This window comes from Oncorhynchus clarkii, chromosome 19 (genome assembly GCF_045791955.1).
Source record: "Oncorhynchus clarkii lewisi isolate Uvic-CL-2024 chromosome 19, UVic_Ocla_1.0, whole genome shotgun sequence".
Lineage (NCBI taxonomy): Eukaryota > Metazoa > Chordata > Actinopteri > Salmoniformes > Salmonidae > Oncorhynchus > Oncorhynchus clarkii.
In genome coordinates this window covers 54622883-54637417 of record NC_092165.1, presented here as the reverse complement: position 1 = coordinate 54637417, position 14535 = coordinate 54622883, and the positions used below count along the sequence as shown (strand labels likewise).

Here is a 14535-nt window from a genome sequence, read left to right as displayed (position 1 = left end):
TTATAAACTCGTTCACCGAGTCAGCATATACGTCAATGTTATTGTCTGAGGCTACCCGGAACATATCCCAGTCCACGTGATCGAAGCAATCTTGAAGCGTGTAATCCGATTGGTCAGACCAGCATTGGATAGACCTAGCACGGGCACTTCCTGTTTTAGTTTCTGCCTATAGGAGGGGAGCAACAATATGGAGACATGGTCAGATTTGCCAAAAGGAGGGGAGGGCCTTGTATGCGTTGCGGATGTTAGAGTAGCAGTGGTCGAAAGTGTTACTCGCTTGTGTACTGCAATCGATATGCTCATAGAATTGCCTTGTTCTCAGATTAGCTTTGTTAAAATCCCCAGGTACAATAAATGCAGCCACGGGATATATGGTTTCCAGTTTACATAAAGTCCAATGAAGTTCCTTGATGGCCGTCTTGGTATCCACTTACGGGGGATATACACGGCTGTGACGATAACCGAGGAGAGTTCTCCTGGGAGATAATACGATTGGCATTTGATTGTGAGGAATTCTAGGTCAGGTGAACAAAAGGACTTGAGTTCTTGTATGTTGTTACAATTACACCATGAGCCGTTAATCATGAAACATACATCCCTGCCCTTCTTCTTACCAGGGAGATGTTTGTTCCTGTTGGTATGATGCACTGAAAATCCTGTTGGTTGTACGAACTCCAACAGCATGTCCCCAGCTAGCCATGTCTTCGTGAAACAGAGTATGTTACAATCCCGGATATCTCTTTGGAAAGCAACTCTTGCCCCAAATTTGTTGACTTTGTTAACTTGGGACTGGACACTAGCGAGTAATATCCTCGGAAGCGGTGGGTGGTGTGCGCACATCTGAAGCCTCACTAGAAGACCGCTCCGGCACCCTCTCCTCCGACGGCGTTGTTTTGGGTCGGCCTCTGGAATCAGTTAAATGCCCTGGGAGGTGCAGACAGAGGATCCGCTTTGGGAAAGTTGTATTCCTGGTCGTAGTGCTGGTTGTGCTGGTTAGTTGACGTCTCTCTGATATCCAATAGTTCTTCCCGGCTGTATGTAATAACACTTAAGGTTTTCTGGGCTAACAATGTAAGACGTAATACATAAAAACACAATACTGCAGTTTCCTAAGGACTTGAGCTTAGCTGCCATCTGTATCGGCGCCATCTTATGTCATTATTCTGTTTTTATAACTTTGGATTGCATTTATCAATTGTTTTATGTTGTCAAACCCTGCTGTTCAATGTATGTATCAATATTTGATGCACAATAGTACTTTATAGCATAGGTTTGTAAAGTTTAAGATTTTAGTGTAAGCCTGTGGCACATCAATGTCAATGCGGTTCAATTGACTGTTCCTCCTCTCCCCTTAGGCAGTGTGTATGCAGGAGTGGCAGGGTTGGTGCTGGTTCTCCTTGCCGGGGTCTTACTGACCTTGTTGCTGCTGTGGCTCTGGAGGCAGCGGGCCAAAGAGATGGCCGGTCAAGAGACCTTGGCCACCAATAGTGCACCGGCCAAAGGTGAGTGACACTGTCAAGTGTACTGCACTGTATCAACAGTTCTACCAAGTCTTCGGCTATACTGCAGAGTTATAATTATGACATGTTGGCTACTGTAGTTACAGGAAGTAATGTGTTGTTATTTGGCCAACCCAATTAGAGGCACCTATGTTTCAATCTATGATTCAGTTTGTAAATTATCAAAATATAGGACTCTAGTAGGTTTCTGAAAAGCCCACAATGTTCATTCAGACATTGTGAGTGTTGGTTTGATGTACTGTGACGTATTTTCCATGTACTTCCAGGATATACTGGACCTGCAAAAGCACCAAAGTAAGAGCATGATGAACAAATTATATATGTGTGTTTTACATCTGTCTTCCTGTGTATGAGATTATAATTAGCTGATCACTATGCTGATCACTATGCTGATCACTATGCTGTCACCACTAGGGGGAGGAGTCAGGCCCAGGCTGGGGTTGAGGGAGAAGTCTACATGAACTGTTGTGAAACCAACCAAGCCTACAGCGACCTGTACCCCGCCTACATGACAGGGGATGATACCTACACCACCTTGGGATGATTGTTATACCTTGTCATGAGAGAGGGTGATGGTACTTAACCAAGGACAGGAACAACATTTGCATATGTGACATGAATGTAACACTAAAATAACCTGCTTGATAAACCACATACTGAAGATACCAGAATGGTTAAATCCTCCTTTGCTCATTGTAAAACACTGTGGGGCAGTTTCCCAGACACAGATTAAACATAGTCCTGGACTTAAACTCTTTCAAGAGATACTCTATTGAACATGATTTTTCATCCAGGACTATGTTTAATCTGTGTCAGAGAAACTGTCCTAAAGAGAGTTAGATTGTTTAATATTTAAAGAGAAGCTAGACTTGATCTCTAAAAAGTAAAGAGGTTTGAAAAGTCTTCTTTTTCTTGTTTGTCTGCATTCATCCATGCTGTATCACATCCGGCCATGATTGGGAGTCCAATAGGGCAGCACACAATTGGCCCAGCGTTGTCCGGGTTTGGCCGGGGTAGGCCGTCATTGAAAATAAGAATTTGTTCTTAACTGACTTGCATAGTTAAATAAAGGTTCAATTTAAAAACACATACAAAAAAAATGTGCTGATGTGATATTTCTCGGGAATCTTTTAATGGAAGCTTTGAATTTAAAAAATATTGTGAAACAAAAAACAGGCATTTCAATAACAATATACACTACCGTTCAAAAGTTTGGGGCCACATAGAAATGTCCTTGTTTTTGAAAGAAAAGCCAATTTTATGTCCATTAAAATGACATCAAATTGATCAGAAACACAGTGTGGACATTGTTAATGTTGTAAATGACTATTGAGACTGGAAACGGTTGATGTTTAATGGAATATCTACATAGGTGTACAGAGGCCCATTATCAGCAACCGTCACTCCTGCGTTCAAATGCCACATTGTGTTAGCTAATCCAAGTTTATAATTTTCAAAGGCTAATTGATCATTAGAATACCCTTTTGCAATTATGTTAGCACAGCTGAAAACTGTTGTCCTGATTAAAGAAGCAATAAAACTGGCCTTTTTTGGACTAGTTGGACATGCCTCACAAGTCCTCAACTGACAGCTTCATTAAATAGTACCCGTAAAACCCCAGTCTCAACGTCAACAATGAAGAGGTGACTCCGGGATGCTGGCCTTGTAGGCAGAGTTGCAAAGAAAAAAATATATCTCAGACTGGTCAATAAAAATAAAAGATAGGCAAAATAACACAGACACTGGACAGAGGAACTCTGCCTAGATGGCCAGCATCCCGGAGTCGCCTCTTCACTGTTGATGTTGAGACTGGACAGAGGAACTCTGCCTAGAAGGCCAGCATCCCAGAGTCGCCTCTTCACTGTTGATGTTGAGACTGGACAGAGGAACTCTGCCTAGAAGACCAGCATCCTGGAGTCGCCTCTTCACTGTTGATGTTGAGACTGGACAGAGGAACTCTGCCTAGAAGGCCAGCATCCCGGAGTCGTCTCTTCACTGTTGACGTTGAGACTGGACAGAGGAACTCTGCCTAGAAGGCCAGCATCCCGGAGTTGTCTCTTCACTGTTGACGTTGAGACTGGACAGAGGAACTCTGCCTAGAAGGCCAGCATCCCGGAGTCACCTCTTCACTGTTGATGTTGAGACTGGACAGAGGAACTCTGCCTAGAAGGCCAGCATCCCAGAGTCACCTCTTCACTGTTGATGTTGAGACTGGACAGAGGAACTCTGCCTAGAAGGCCAGCATCCCGGAGTCGCCTCTTCACTGTTGATGTTGAGACTGGACAGAGGAACTCTGCCTAGAAGGCCAGCATCCCGGAGTCGTCTCTTCACTGTTGATGTTGAGACTGGACAGAGGAACTCTGCCTAGAAGGCCAGCATCCCGGAGTCGCCTCTTCACTGTTGATGTTGAGACTGGACAGAGGAACTCTGCCTAGAAGGCCAGCATCCCGGAGTCACCTCTTCACTGTTGATGTTGAGACTGGACAGAGGAACTCTGCCTAGAAGGCCAGCATCCTGGAGTCGCCTCTTCACTGTTGATGTTGAGACTGGACAGAGGAACTCTGCCTAGAAGGCCAGCATCCTGGAGTCGCCTCTTCACTGTTGATGTTGAGACTGGACAGAGGAACTCTGCCTAGAAGGCCAGCATCCCGGAGTCGCCTCTTCACTGTTGACGTTGAGACTGGACAGAGGAACTCTGCCTAGAAGGCCAGCATCCCGGAGTCGCCTCTTCACTGTTGATGTTGAGACTGGACAGAGGAACTCTGCCTAGAAGGCCAGCATCCCAGAGTCGCCTCTTCACTGTTGATGTTGAGACTGGACAGAGGAACTCTGCATAGAAGGCTAGCATCCCGGAGTCGTCTCTTCACTGTTGATGTTGAGACTGGACAGAGGAACTCTGCCTAGAAGGCCAGCATCCCGGAGTCGCCTCTTCACTGTTGATGTTGAGACTGGACAGAGGAACTCTGCCTAGAAGGCAAGCATCCCAGAGTCGCCTCTTCACTGTTGATGTTGAGACTGGACAGAGGAACTCTGCCTAGAAGGCCAGCATCCTGGAGTCGCCTCTTCACTGTTGACGTTGAGACTGGACAGAGGAACTCTGCCTAGAAGGCCAGCATCCCGGAGTCGCCTCTTCACTGTTGACGTTGAGACTGGACAGAGGAACTCTGCCTAGAAGGCCAGCATCCCGGAGTCGCCTCTTCACTGTTGATGTTGAGACTGGACAGAGGAACTCTGCCTAGAAGGCCAGCATCCCGGAGTCGCCTCTTCACTGTTGATGTTGAGACTGGACAGAGGAACTCTGCCTAGAAGGCCAGCATCCCGGAGTCGCCTCTTCACTGTTGACGTTGAGACTGGACAGAGGAACTCTGCCTAGAAGGCCAGCATCCCGGAGTCGCCTCTTCACTGTTGACGTTGAGACTGGACAGAGGAACTCTGCCTAGAAGGCCAGCATCCCGGAGTCGCCTCTTCACTGTTGACGTTGAGACTGGACAGAGGAACTCTGCCTAGAAGGCCAGCATCCCGGAGTCGTCTCTTCACTGTTGACGTTGAGACTGGACAGAGGAACTCTGCCTAGAAGGCCAGCATCCCGGAGTCACCTCTTCACTGTTGATGTTGAGACTGGACAGAGGAACTCTGCCTAGAAGGCCAGCATCCCGGAGTCACCTCTTCACTGTTGATGTTGAGACTGGACAGAGGAACTCTGCCTAGAAGGCCAGCATCCCGGAGTCGCCTCTTCACTGTTGATGTTGAGACTGGACAGAGGAACTCTGCCTAGAAGGCCAGCATCCCGGAGTCGTCTCTTCACTGTTGATGTTGAGACTGGACAGAGGAACTCTGCCTAGAAGGCCAGCATCCCGGAGTCGCCTCTTCACTGTTGATGTTGAGACTGGACAGAGGAACTCTGCCTAGAAGGCCAGCATCCCGGAGTCACCTCTTCACTGTTGATGTTGAGACTGGACAGAGGAACTCTGCCTAGAAGGCCAGCATCCCGGAGTCGCCTCTTCACTGTTGATGTTGAGACTGGACAGAGGAACTCTGCCTAGAAGGCCAGCATCCCGGAGTCGCCTCTTCACTGTTGACGTTGAGACTGGACAGAGGAACTCTGCCTAGAAGGCCAGCATCCCGGAGTCGCCTCTTCACTGTTGATGTTGAGACTGGACAGAGGAACTCTGCCTAGAAGGCCAGCATCCCAGAGTCGCCTCTTCACTGTTGATGTTGAGACTGGACAGAGGAACTCTGCATAGAAGGCTAGCATCCCGGAGTCGTCTCTTCACTGTTGATGTTGAGACTGGACAGAGGAACTCTGCCTAGAAGGCCAGCATCCCGGAGTCGCCTCTTCACTGTTGATGTTGAGACTGGACAGAGGAACTCTGCCTAGAAGGCCAGCATCCCAGAGTCGCCTCTTCACTGTTGATGTTGAGACTGGACAGAGGAACTCTGCCTAGAAGGCCAGCATCCTGGAGTCGCCTCTTCACTGTTGATGTTGAGACTGGACAGAGGAACTCTGCCTAGAAGGCCAGCATCCCGGAGTCGCCTCTTCACTGTTGACGTTGAGACTGGACAGAGGAACTCTGCCTAGAAGGCCAGCATCCCGGAGTCGCCTCTTCACTGTTGATGTTGAGACTGGACAGAGGAACTCTGCCTAGAAGGCCAGCATCCCGGAGTCGCCTCTTCACTGTTGATGTTGAGACTGGACAGAGGAACTCTGCCTAGAAGGCCAGCATCCCGGAGTCGCCTCTTCACTGTTGACGTTGAGACTGGACAGAGGAACTCTGCCTAGAAGGCCAGCATCCCGGAGTCGCCTCTTCACTGTTGACGTTGAGACTGGACAGAGGAACTCTGCCTAGAAGGCCAGCATCCCGGAGTCGCCTCTTCACTGTTGACGTTGAGACTGGACAGAGGAACTCTGCCTAGAAGGCCAGCATCCCGGAGTCGCCTCTTCACTGTTGATGTTGAGACTGGACAGAGGAACTCTGCCTAGAAGGCCAGCATCCCGGAGTCGCCTCTTCACTGTTGATGTTGAGACTGGACAGAGGAACTCTGCCTAGAAGGCCAGCATCCCGGAGTCGCCTCTTCACTGTTGACGTTGAGACTGGACAGAGGAACTCTGCCTAGAAGGCCAGCATCCCGGAGTCGCCTCTTCACTGTTGATGTTGAGACTGGACAGAGGAACTCTGCCTAGAAGGCCAGCATCCCGGAGTCGCCTCTTCACTGTTGACGTTGAGACTGGACAGAGGAACTCTGCCTAGAAGGCCAGCATCCCGGAGTCGCCTCTTCACTGTTGATGTTGAGACTGGACAGAGGAACTCTGCCTAGAAGGCCAGCATCCCAGAGTCGCCTCTTCACTGTTGATGTTGAGACTGGACAGAGGAACTCTGCATAGAAGGCTAGCATCCCGGAGTCGTCTCTTCACTGTTGATGTTGAGACTGGACAGAGGAACTCTGCCTAGAAGGCCAGCATCCCGGAGTCGCCTCTTCACTGTTGATGTTGAGACTGGACAGAGGAACTCTGCCTAGAAGGCCAGCATCCCAGAGTCGCCTCTTCACTGTTGATGTTGAGACTGGACAGAGGAACTCTGCCTAGAAGGCCAGCATCCCGGAGTCGCCTCTTCACTGTTGATGTTGAGACTGGACAGAGGAACTCTGCCTAGAAGGCCAGCATCCCGGAGTCGCCTCTTCACTGTTGACGTTGAGACTGGACAGAGGAACTCTGCCTAGAAGGCCAGCATCCCGGAGTCGCCTCTTCACTGTTGATGTTGAGACTGGACAGAGGAACTCTGCCTAGAAGGCCAGCATCCCGGAGTCGCCTCTTCACTGTTGATGTTGAGACTGGACAGAGGAACTCTGCCTAGAAGGCCAGCATCCCGGAGTCGCCTCTTCACTGTTGACGTTGAGACTGGACAGAGGAACTCTGCCTAGAAGGCCAGCATCCCGGAGTCGCCTCTTCACTGTTGACGTTGAGACTGGACAGAGGAACTCTGCCTAGAAGGCCAGCATCCCGGAGTTGCCTCTTCACTGTTGACGTTGAGACTGGACAGAGGAACTCTGCCTAGAAGGCCAGCATCCCGGAGTCGCCTCTTCACTGTTGATGTTGAGACTGGACAGAGGAACTCTGCCTAGAAGGCCAGCATCCCGGAGTCGCCTCTTCACTGTTGATGTTGAGACTGGACAGAGGAACTCTGCCTAGAAGGCCAGCATCCCGGAGTCGCCTCTTCACTGTTGACGTTGAGACTGGACAGAGGAACTCTGCCTAGAAGGCCAGCATCCCGGAGTCGCCTCTTCACTGTTGATGTTGAGACTGGACAGAGGAACTCTGCCTAGAAGGCCAGCATCCCGGAGTCGCCTCTTCACTGTTGATGTTGAGACTGGACAGAGGAACTCTGCCTAGAAGGCCAGCATCCCGGAGTCGCCTCTTCACTGTTGACGTTGAGACTGGACAGAGGAACTCTGCCTAGAAGGCCAGCATCCCGGAGTCGCCTCTTCACTGTTGACGTTGAGACTGGACAGAGGAACTCTGCCTAGAAGCCCAGCATCCCGGAGTCGCCTCTTCACTGTTGACGTTGAGACTGGACAGAGGAACTCTGCCTAGAAGGCCAGCATCCCGGAGTCGCCTCTTCACTGTTGATGTTGAGACTGGACAGAGGAACTCTGCCTAGAAGGCCAGCATCCCGGAGTCGCCTCTTCACTGTTGATGTTGAGACTGGACAGAGGAACTCTGCCTAGAAGGCCAGCATCCCGGAGTCGCCTCTTCACTGTTGATGTTGAGACTGGACAGAGGAACTCTGCCTAGAAGGCCAGCATCCCGGAGTCGCCTCTTGACTGTTGATGTTGAGACTGGACAGAGGAACTCTGCCTAGAAGGCCAGCATCCTGGAGTCGCCTCTTCACTGTTGATGTTGAGACTGGACAGAGGAACTCTGTCTAGAAGGCTAGCATCCTGGAGTCGTCTCTTCACTGTTGATGTTGAGACTGGACAGAGGAACTCTGCCTAGAAGACCAGCATCCTGGAGTCGCCTCTTCACTGTTGACGTTGAGACTGGTGTTTTGCGGGTACTATTTATTGAAGCTGGGCTTGTGAGGTGTCTGTTTCTCAAACTAGACACTAATGTACTTGTCCTCTTGCTCAGTTGTGCACTGGGGCCTCCCACTCCTCTTTCTAATCTGGTTAGAGACAGTTTGCGCTGTTCTGTGAAGAAAGTAGTACATAGTGTTGTACGAGATATTCAGTTTCTTGGCAATTTCTCGCATGGAATAGCGTTCATTTCTCAGAACAAGAATACACTGACAAGTTTCAGACGAAAGTTCTTTGTTTCTGGCCATTTTGAGCCTGTAATCAAACCCACAAATGTTGATGCTCCAGATACTCAACTAGTCTAAAGAAGGCCAGTTTTATTGCTTCTTTAATCAGAACAACAGTTTTCAGCTGTGCTAAAATAATTGCATAAGGGTTTTCTAATGATCAATTAGCCTTTAAAAATGATCAACTTGGATTAGCTAACACAACGTGCCGTTGGAACACAGGAGTGTTGGCTGCTCATAATATGTAGATATTCAATAAAAAAATGTGCCGTTTCCAGCTACAATAGTCATTTACAACATTACCAATGTCTACACTGTATTTCAAATCAACTTGGTGTTATTTTAATGAATTAAAAAGGAGCTTTTCTTTCAAAAACAAGGACATTTCTAAGTGACCTCAAACTTTTGAACTGTAGTGTATCTGTTAAATCATATTTACATTGAGAATGCAGTACAGCGTATTACACAATATGTTTTAAATGCATAAAAAACATAGAGTTACAGTTACTGCAACATTTAGACCAGATTAACTTCATAACCTTCACGTCTCTGTTAATACTTCAGTAGCTGGCGGTTGAGAAGTCATCAAGTTCATCACATGGTTACCAGCCTCTTAAAAAGGGCAGTGAAGCGTATTATTCCCTCATTATGTGCAATAAGTAGCTGTAACAATAATATCACTAACATTTCAACTATCCACTAGCACTTAACCCTAATCTTAAACATAACCCTTATCCTAACCTTAACCCTTAAGCTAACACTTATTCTAACCATAAGCGTAACCTTAGCAAGCAATTTCTTATCAACAGATAAGTTTATTCATAGTATGTACAGAATCTCTAGATGGGTTATCCAGACTGTCCAAATAAAAGTGTGACCGAAAGTACTTCTTGCCTCACAGTATTTCATTTGCAATCTTACAAAAATTGCAAAACGTATACAATTTCACATCGTACCACATGTGAGAGTAGGCTAAAATAATCTGTAGGCTAAAATCAAAGCAATCCTGCATAGCTCATTTGGCAATTACAGTTTCATTTCATTACAAAGGTTAGCTTTTCACAAAATGCATAAACTTTAGGGAGAGCCAGCATCCTAAAAAGCTCATTGTTATTAATATGTGTCCATATTAGGTGCTCAAGAACAAGGATTTTTTTTATTCCTTGCTCACGACCAGCTATTGTTCAGCACCCAATTTAGAAGGCTCCAACAGTGATAGGACAATCTGACTATACATTTTATCTAACCATCTAGTCTAGTGGCTTGGGACTGAGTTTATAGAGCTATTGTTCAGCACCCAATTTAGAAGGCTCCAACAGTGATAGGACAATCTGACTATACATTTTATCTAACCATCTAGTCTAGTGGCTTGGGACTGAGTTTATAGAGCTATTGTTCAGCACCCAATTTAGAAGGCTCCAACAGTGGTAGGACTATTGTTGGTTAAGGGCTTGTAAGTAAGCAATTCACTGTAAGGTCTACCTACACCTGTTGCATTCAGCGCATGTGATATTTAAAATGTAATTTGATATCCATTTTATCTAAGGATCTAGTCTGTTCCCTATAAAACGTCTGCTTCTCTTCTCTGATTACACTAGAAGAACAGGAAGAAACGTGATTAAATTGAAGTCACAATATCAAAGTGTGAGATACATTGTGAGATACAATGTACAGTACATCTGAAATGTGAAAACAAAGAATCAATGGTCCAAAGATTCTTTAAAGCACTGATTATAGCTGGCACAGTGGCCAGGACAAATCCCTACAGGAAGGAAATCTAGAGGGGAACCATACTCTGGGTGGGGCTGTGTGGTGGTGCATCTGTTCATGTGATGTGTCTGAATGAACATGAGGCTACATAGCAGAGTGCATGTTCTGCACTATGTGTTCATTGTTAGGTGTGGGTGTGATGGAATGAAGCATCCTGAGGATGTGGTTACTAACAACAGCATTAGCATTAGACACAATATCTACAATATCATGTCATCTAGAGATTTAAACCTTCAGCTGCTGCTGTTCGCTATGGAGCCGCTGGCTCACATTCTTGCACTCCACCATAGAAATGTGTGTGATGGCTGTTTCCGAGCATCCTTTGCCCCTCCCCATCTTTTTCAGATTGTCCTTGATGTACAGGCGGAACTTCCTGGTGGCGAAGCAGTACACCACAGGGTCCAGGAGGCAGTTGAGCCCCATCAGCATCAAGGTGACCTGGTGGGCGTCGTTAAGCCACTGCCTGGTTCGCTGGCCCCAGTCCATTCTGCCCCAGCCCTCCTTGATCTCCAGTACAGCCAGAGTCCAGGGGCCCTGGACCACGTGGTGTGGGAGGAAGCACACCACGAACACCCCCACCACGGCACACAGCATATGCAGGGCCTGGCCCTTCACCCCCCGGAGCTGGGATGAACTGGAGCCCCGATGCTGGGTAGGGGACTGGGTGAGCAGGGCACGGGCGATGAGCAGGTTACAGATTACTACGAGGAAGAAGACCAAGATGAAGCACCCCACGATGATGAGGTGGGTGGTGGCCACAGTCCGCTTCTCGTCGTCAGTCTTGTCGTGGTAGCCCTCAAAGCAGCGCGACACGTTGCCGTCGTCCACCTGGATGCCCGTCTCCAAGAGGTACGGCACGGACATGGACAGAGTGAGCACCCAGATTACCATGGTGACAGCCACTCCGCGGCGCCAATGGTCAGACGAGGCGGCATCCAGCGGGCACGTGATGGCCCAGTAACGGTTGACGCTGATGGCGGCGAGGAAGAGGATGGAGCAGTAGGTGTTGATGAAGAAGAACGCGCCGGTGACGCGGCACAGGAAGTCGCCGTAGCGCCAGTCACCGCGGTGGTGGTAGTAGCCAATCCAGAAGGGGAGGGCGCACACGAAGAGGAGGTCGGCAACAGTCAGGTTGGCCATGTAGATGCGGATCTCGCTCATGGCCTTGGCGTTGCGCAGGCGCTGCAGCACGAACAGCACGTAACCGTTGGCTATCAGACCAAGGACGAACACAACACCGTAAAACACTGGGAAGAGGGTGTAACGGAACTCAGAGTCCAGAAAGGTTATTTTACCGACTGTCGATATGTTCACTGTCGTGTTCACTGTCATGTCCTCTTCCATCTCCATGGTCGACTCCACTGTTGGTTCTGCTAAAGCAAGGAACTCCCTCTGTGAGAAAAATATTTCATATTAGACTCATATTTCAAGAATCACTCTGTCATGTTCACTTTGGTACAACTGTAGTCAGTAGGAGGACTCTGGACATGTCTATTGTCACATGTCTAATGTCTAGGTGAAATGAATAGCTATATCCCTATCCAGTCTGTGACGTTGTTGATTCACTGAATCCATATTTGAGAGTTTCACAACTTACTGTAAAATCTAAATAAAATACAGTTGTGTGTTTTATGGTTTCTATAGATACATCAACTATGACACATACAGGAAGTGTCTTACAACACTTGTGTCACCAGCCTTTTCTGGTCTGCTATTAAGCAGCAACACACGTGCCTCATTCACATGCTTGACAGAACTCTGACATTTCCGACTTGCTGATTCATTGAACGCGACTAGAATGTGAACATGGTAACTGCGCTTTGTTTATGATGATTGCTGGTTGATGACCATATTTCCAGTTACATCTAGACTAATGTCATTAGTATAGCAGACAATAACAAAAGGAGTGCCACTTTATATTAACAACAAATGAGGCTATACATCTTTATAGAGATTTCATGAAGTCTTCATAAACCCTACTTGGTGGCTTTACATTGCATTTATTAGCAAAGTCATGTAAATGCTGCTACATAAGAGATGATATGATACAACATTCCCGGGGCCACCAATACATCAAATGTATGACTGTAAAACACACATGACTGTAAGTCACTTTGGATAAAAACGTCTGCTTATTGGCATATATTATATATATATATATATTTCTATATTATTATATGACATGATATCTTGACTGGTGCTTTGACAAATGTTATATAACTATTTTGTCAACCTAGTGACATTCACTTAGGAATGAGAAGCCACTGAGACCAAGCGGAAAGGGAGATTGAACTGAATTTACCCTGGCCAGTTCCATAGTATGGGATTCCCACATTCTGGATGAACTACATCACTAAAAAATGGTCCTGGTTACAGTAAATTCCACACTATTTTCAAGAGAAAGGACAATAAAGACTTAATATGTGAAATATTCACACTCATTCATACTTGAAATGAAAAAGAAGCCTGTTACAGCCCTAGATTAGAATAGGTTAGAATATAATAGATTTTTCCAGCGGGAACTTCCATTGTGATGAGATAAATAAAAACAATACAGTATAGTAAACTTACAACAGCAACATTAACACATGACCAGTGGTGTAAAGTAACTAAGTAAAAATACTTTGAAGTACTACTTAAGTTATTTTTGGGGGGGTATCTGTACTTTAATTTACTATTTATAGGTTTTACAACTTTTAATCCACTACATTCCTAAAGAAAATATGTACTTTTTACTCACATTCATTTTTTCCTGACACCCAAAATACTTGTTCCATTTCGAATGCTCAGGCAGGACAGCATTATGGAAAATTCATGCACATATTAATAATGCATTTTCATCCCTACTGCCTCTGACCGGACTGACTGGACATGCTCCTCTCTTCCTCTATTGTTCCCGCATATCGTTTTTCAATAGGAAAACGCTTTATAGCGTTTCTCTACAAACAATAGTGGGACCTTATTTTTCATAAAACATATCTACCGCCTCTTAGATGTGCTTTCAATGAGAATGACAGATCGGTAACTCTATAACTATGATCTATAAGTATGTGAATTTGTTTGGTGTGCCCAAGAATTTACATATTGCAGCTTTAACTCTGGCTCTAGTAGAGACTCATTACTAATGCAATGAAAGATGTTAGACGTGTACATTTGTTTAAACTTTGAAACAATAAATATTTATAAACATTTTCACAGGTAGGCTAATAAAGAAATGCAAAACATATTTGACATTTCAAGCAAAAAGTTAATGTGGATCCTATAATTTGCTAAATTTACTAAAACATTTGCGCTTACCCGAGCGCGTGGCTCCTTCCTCGTTTCGTTCTGTATTTTTGTGTGTGTTCTAGATAAACGCTATTAGGTTACCTTGAAACCAGCATATGTTAGGCTACATCGTAAACATCTCTATATCCTAATACATGTGCGCGAATATACATACTACAATAACGTTTCTAGAAACAATATGAACTCCTGAAATGAATCGACCATGAAGAACTGATGCGTGCGTCTGACAACTTGACAGACTCGTTGAGCTACCTGCTATGTGGGGTGATAAGAGACGTATTTAAGCCTAGGCAACAGTACCACAATGTGGCTGTTACCTAGCATTGAACGTCTAACTGACATGACACCAACACCTTACTAACATCTGAGTGACGCCTGTGTTAATGAATGCCATAATGTGCCTAGTTTATATATATATATTAATTAAATCTCAAACATAAATGTTAGAAACATACAATTTTTGCCAAGTAAGCACACATTCCAGAAGTAGCCACTTTGAGCTATGGTGTAGCCTACGGCTTGTGTATTTACTGTTATCGACAATGGCCTAGAAAAGATTATGTCCAATCTATAGGTAATTGTCTTTCTTTCAACACCTCATGGTATGGTATGTTATCTTATCTCGCTGAATAGAGATCTAAATGTTGTTAGCCGATCAC

General features: G+C 46.1%; 1 protein-coding gene and 1 long non-coding RNA gene across 2 annotated transcripts in view; one reads left to right on the top strand and one right to left on the bottom strand.

Annotated features, from left to right (window-relative positions):
• The first annotated feature begins 1293 nt into the window (after positions 1-1293).
• On the top strand, positions 1294-2040 carry LOC139374570 (uncharacterized). The gene is made up of 3 exons (XR_011627686.1): positions 1294-1502; positions 1787-1814; positions 1935-2040. It is a non-coding gene; the product is annotated as an uncharacterized lncRNA (long non-coding RNA).
• An 8773-nt stretch (positions 2041-10813) lies between these two features.
• LOC139374347 (platelet-activating factor receptor-like) overlaps positions 10814-14535 on the bottom strand; it is a 61106-nt gene continuing 57384 nt past the window's right edge. The window contains exon 2 of the mRNA XM_071115389.1: positions 10814-11980. Coding sequence (XP_070971490.1) covers positions 10814-11938 — 1125 coding nt within the window. The 5' untranslated portion in view covers positions 11939-11980. The remainder of the gene's footprint in view (positions 11981-14535) is intronic.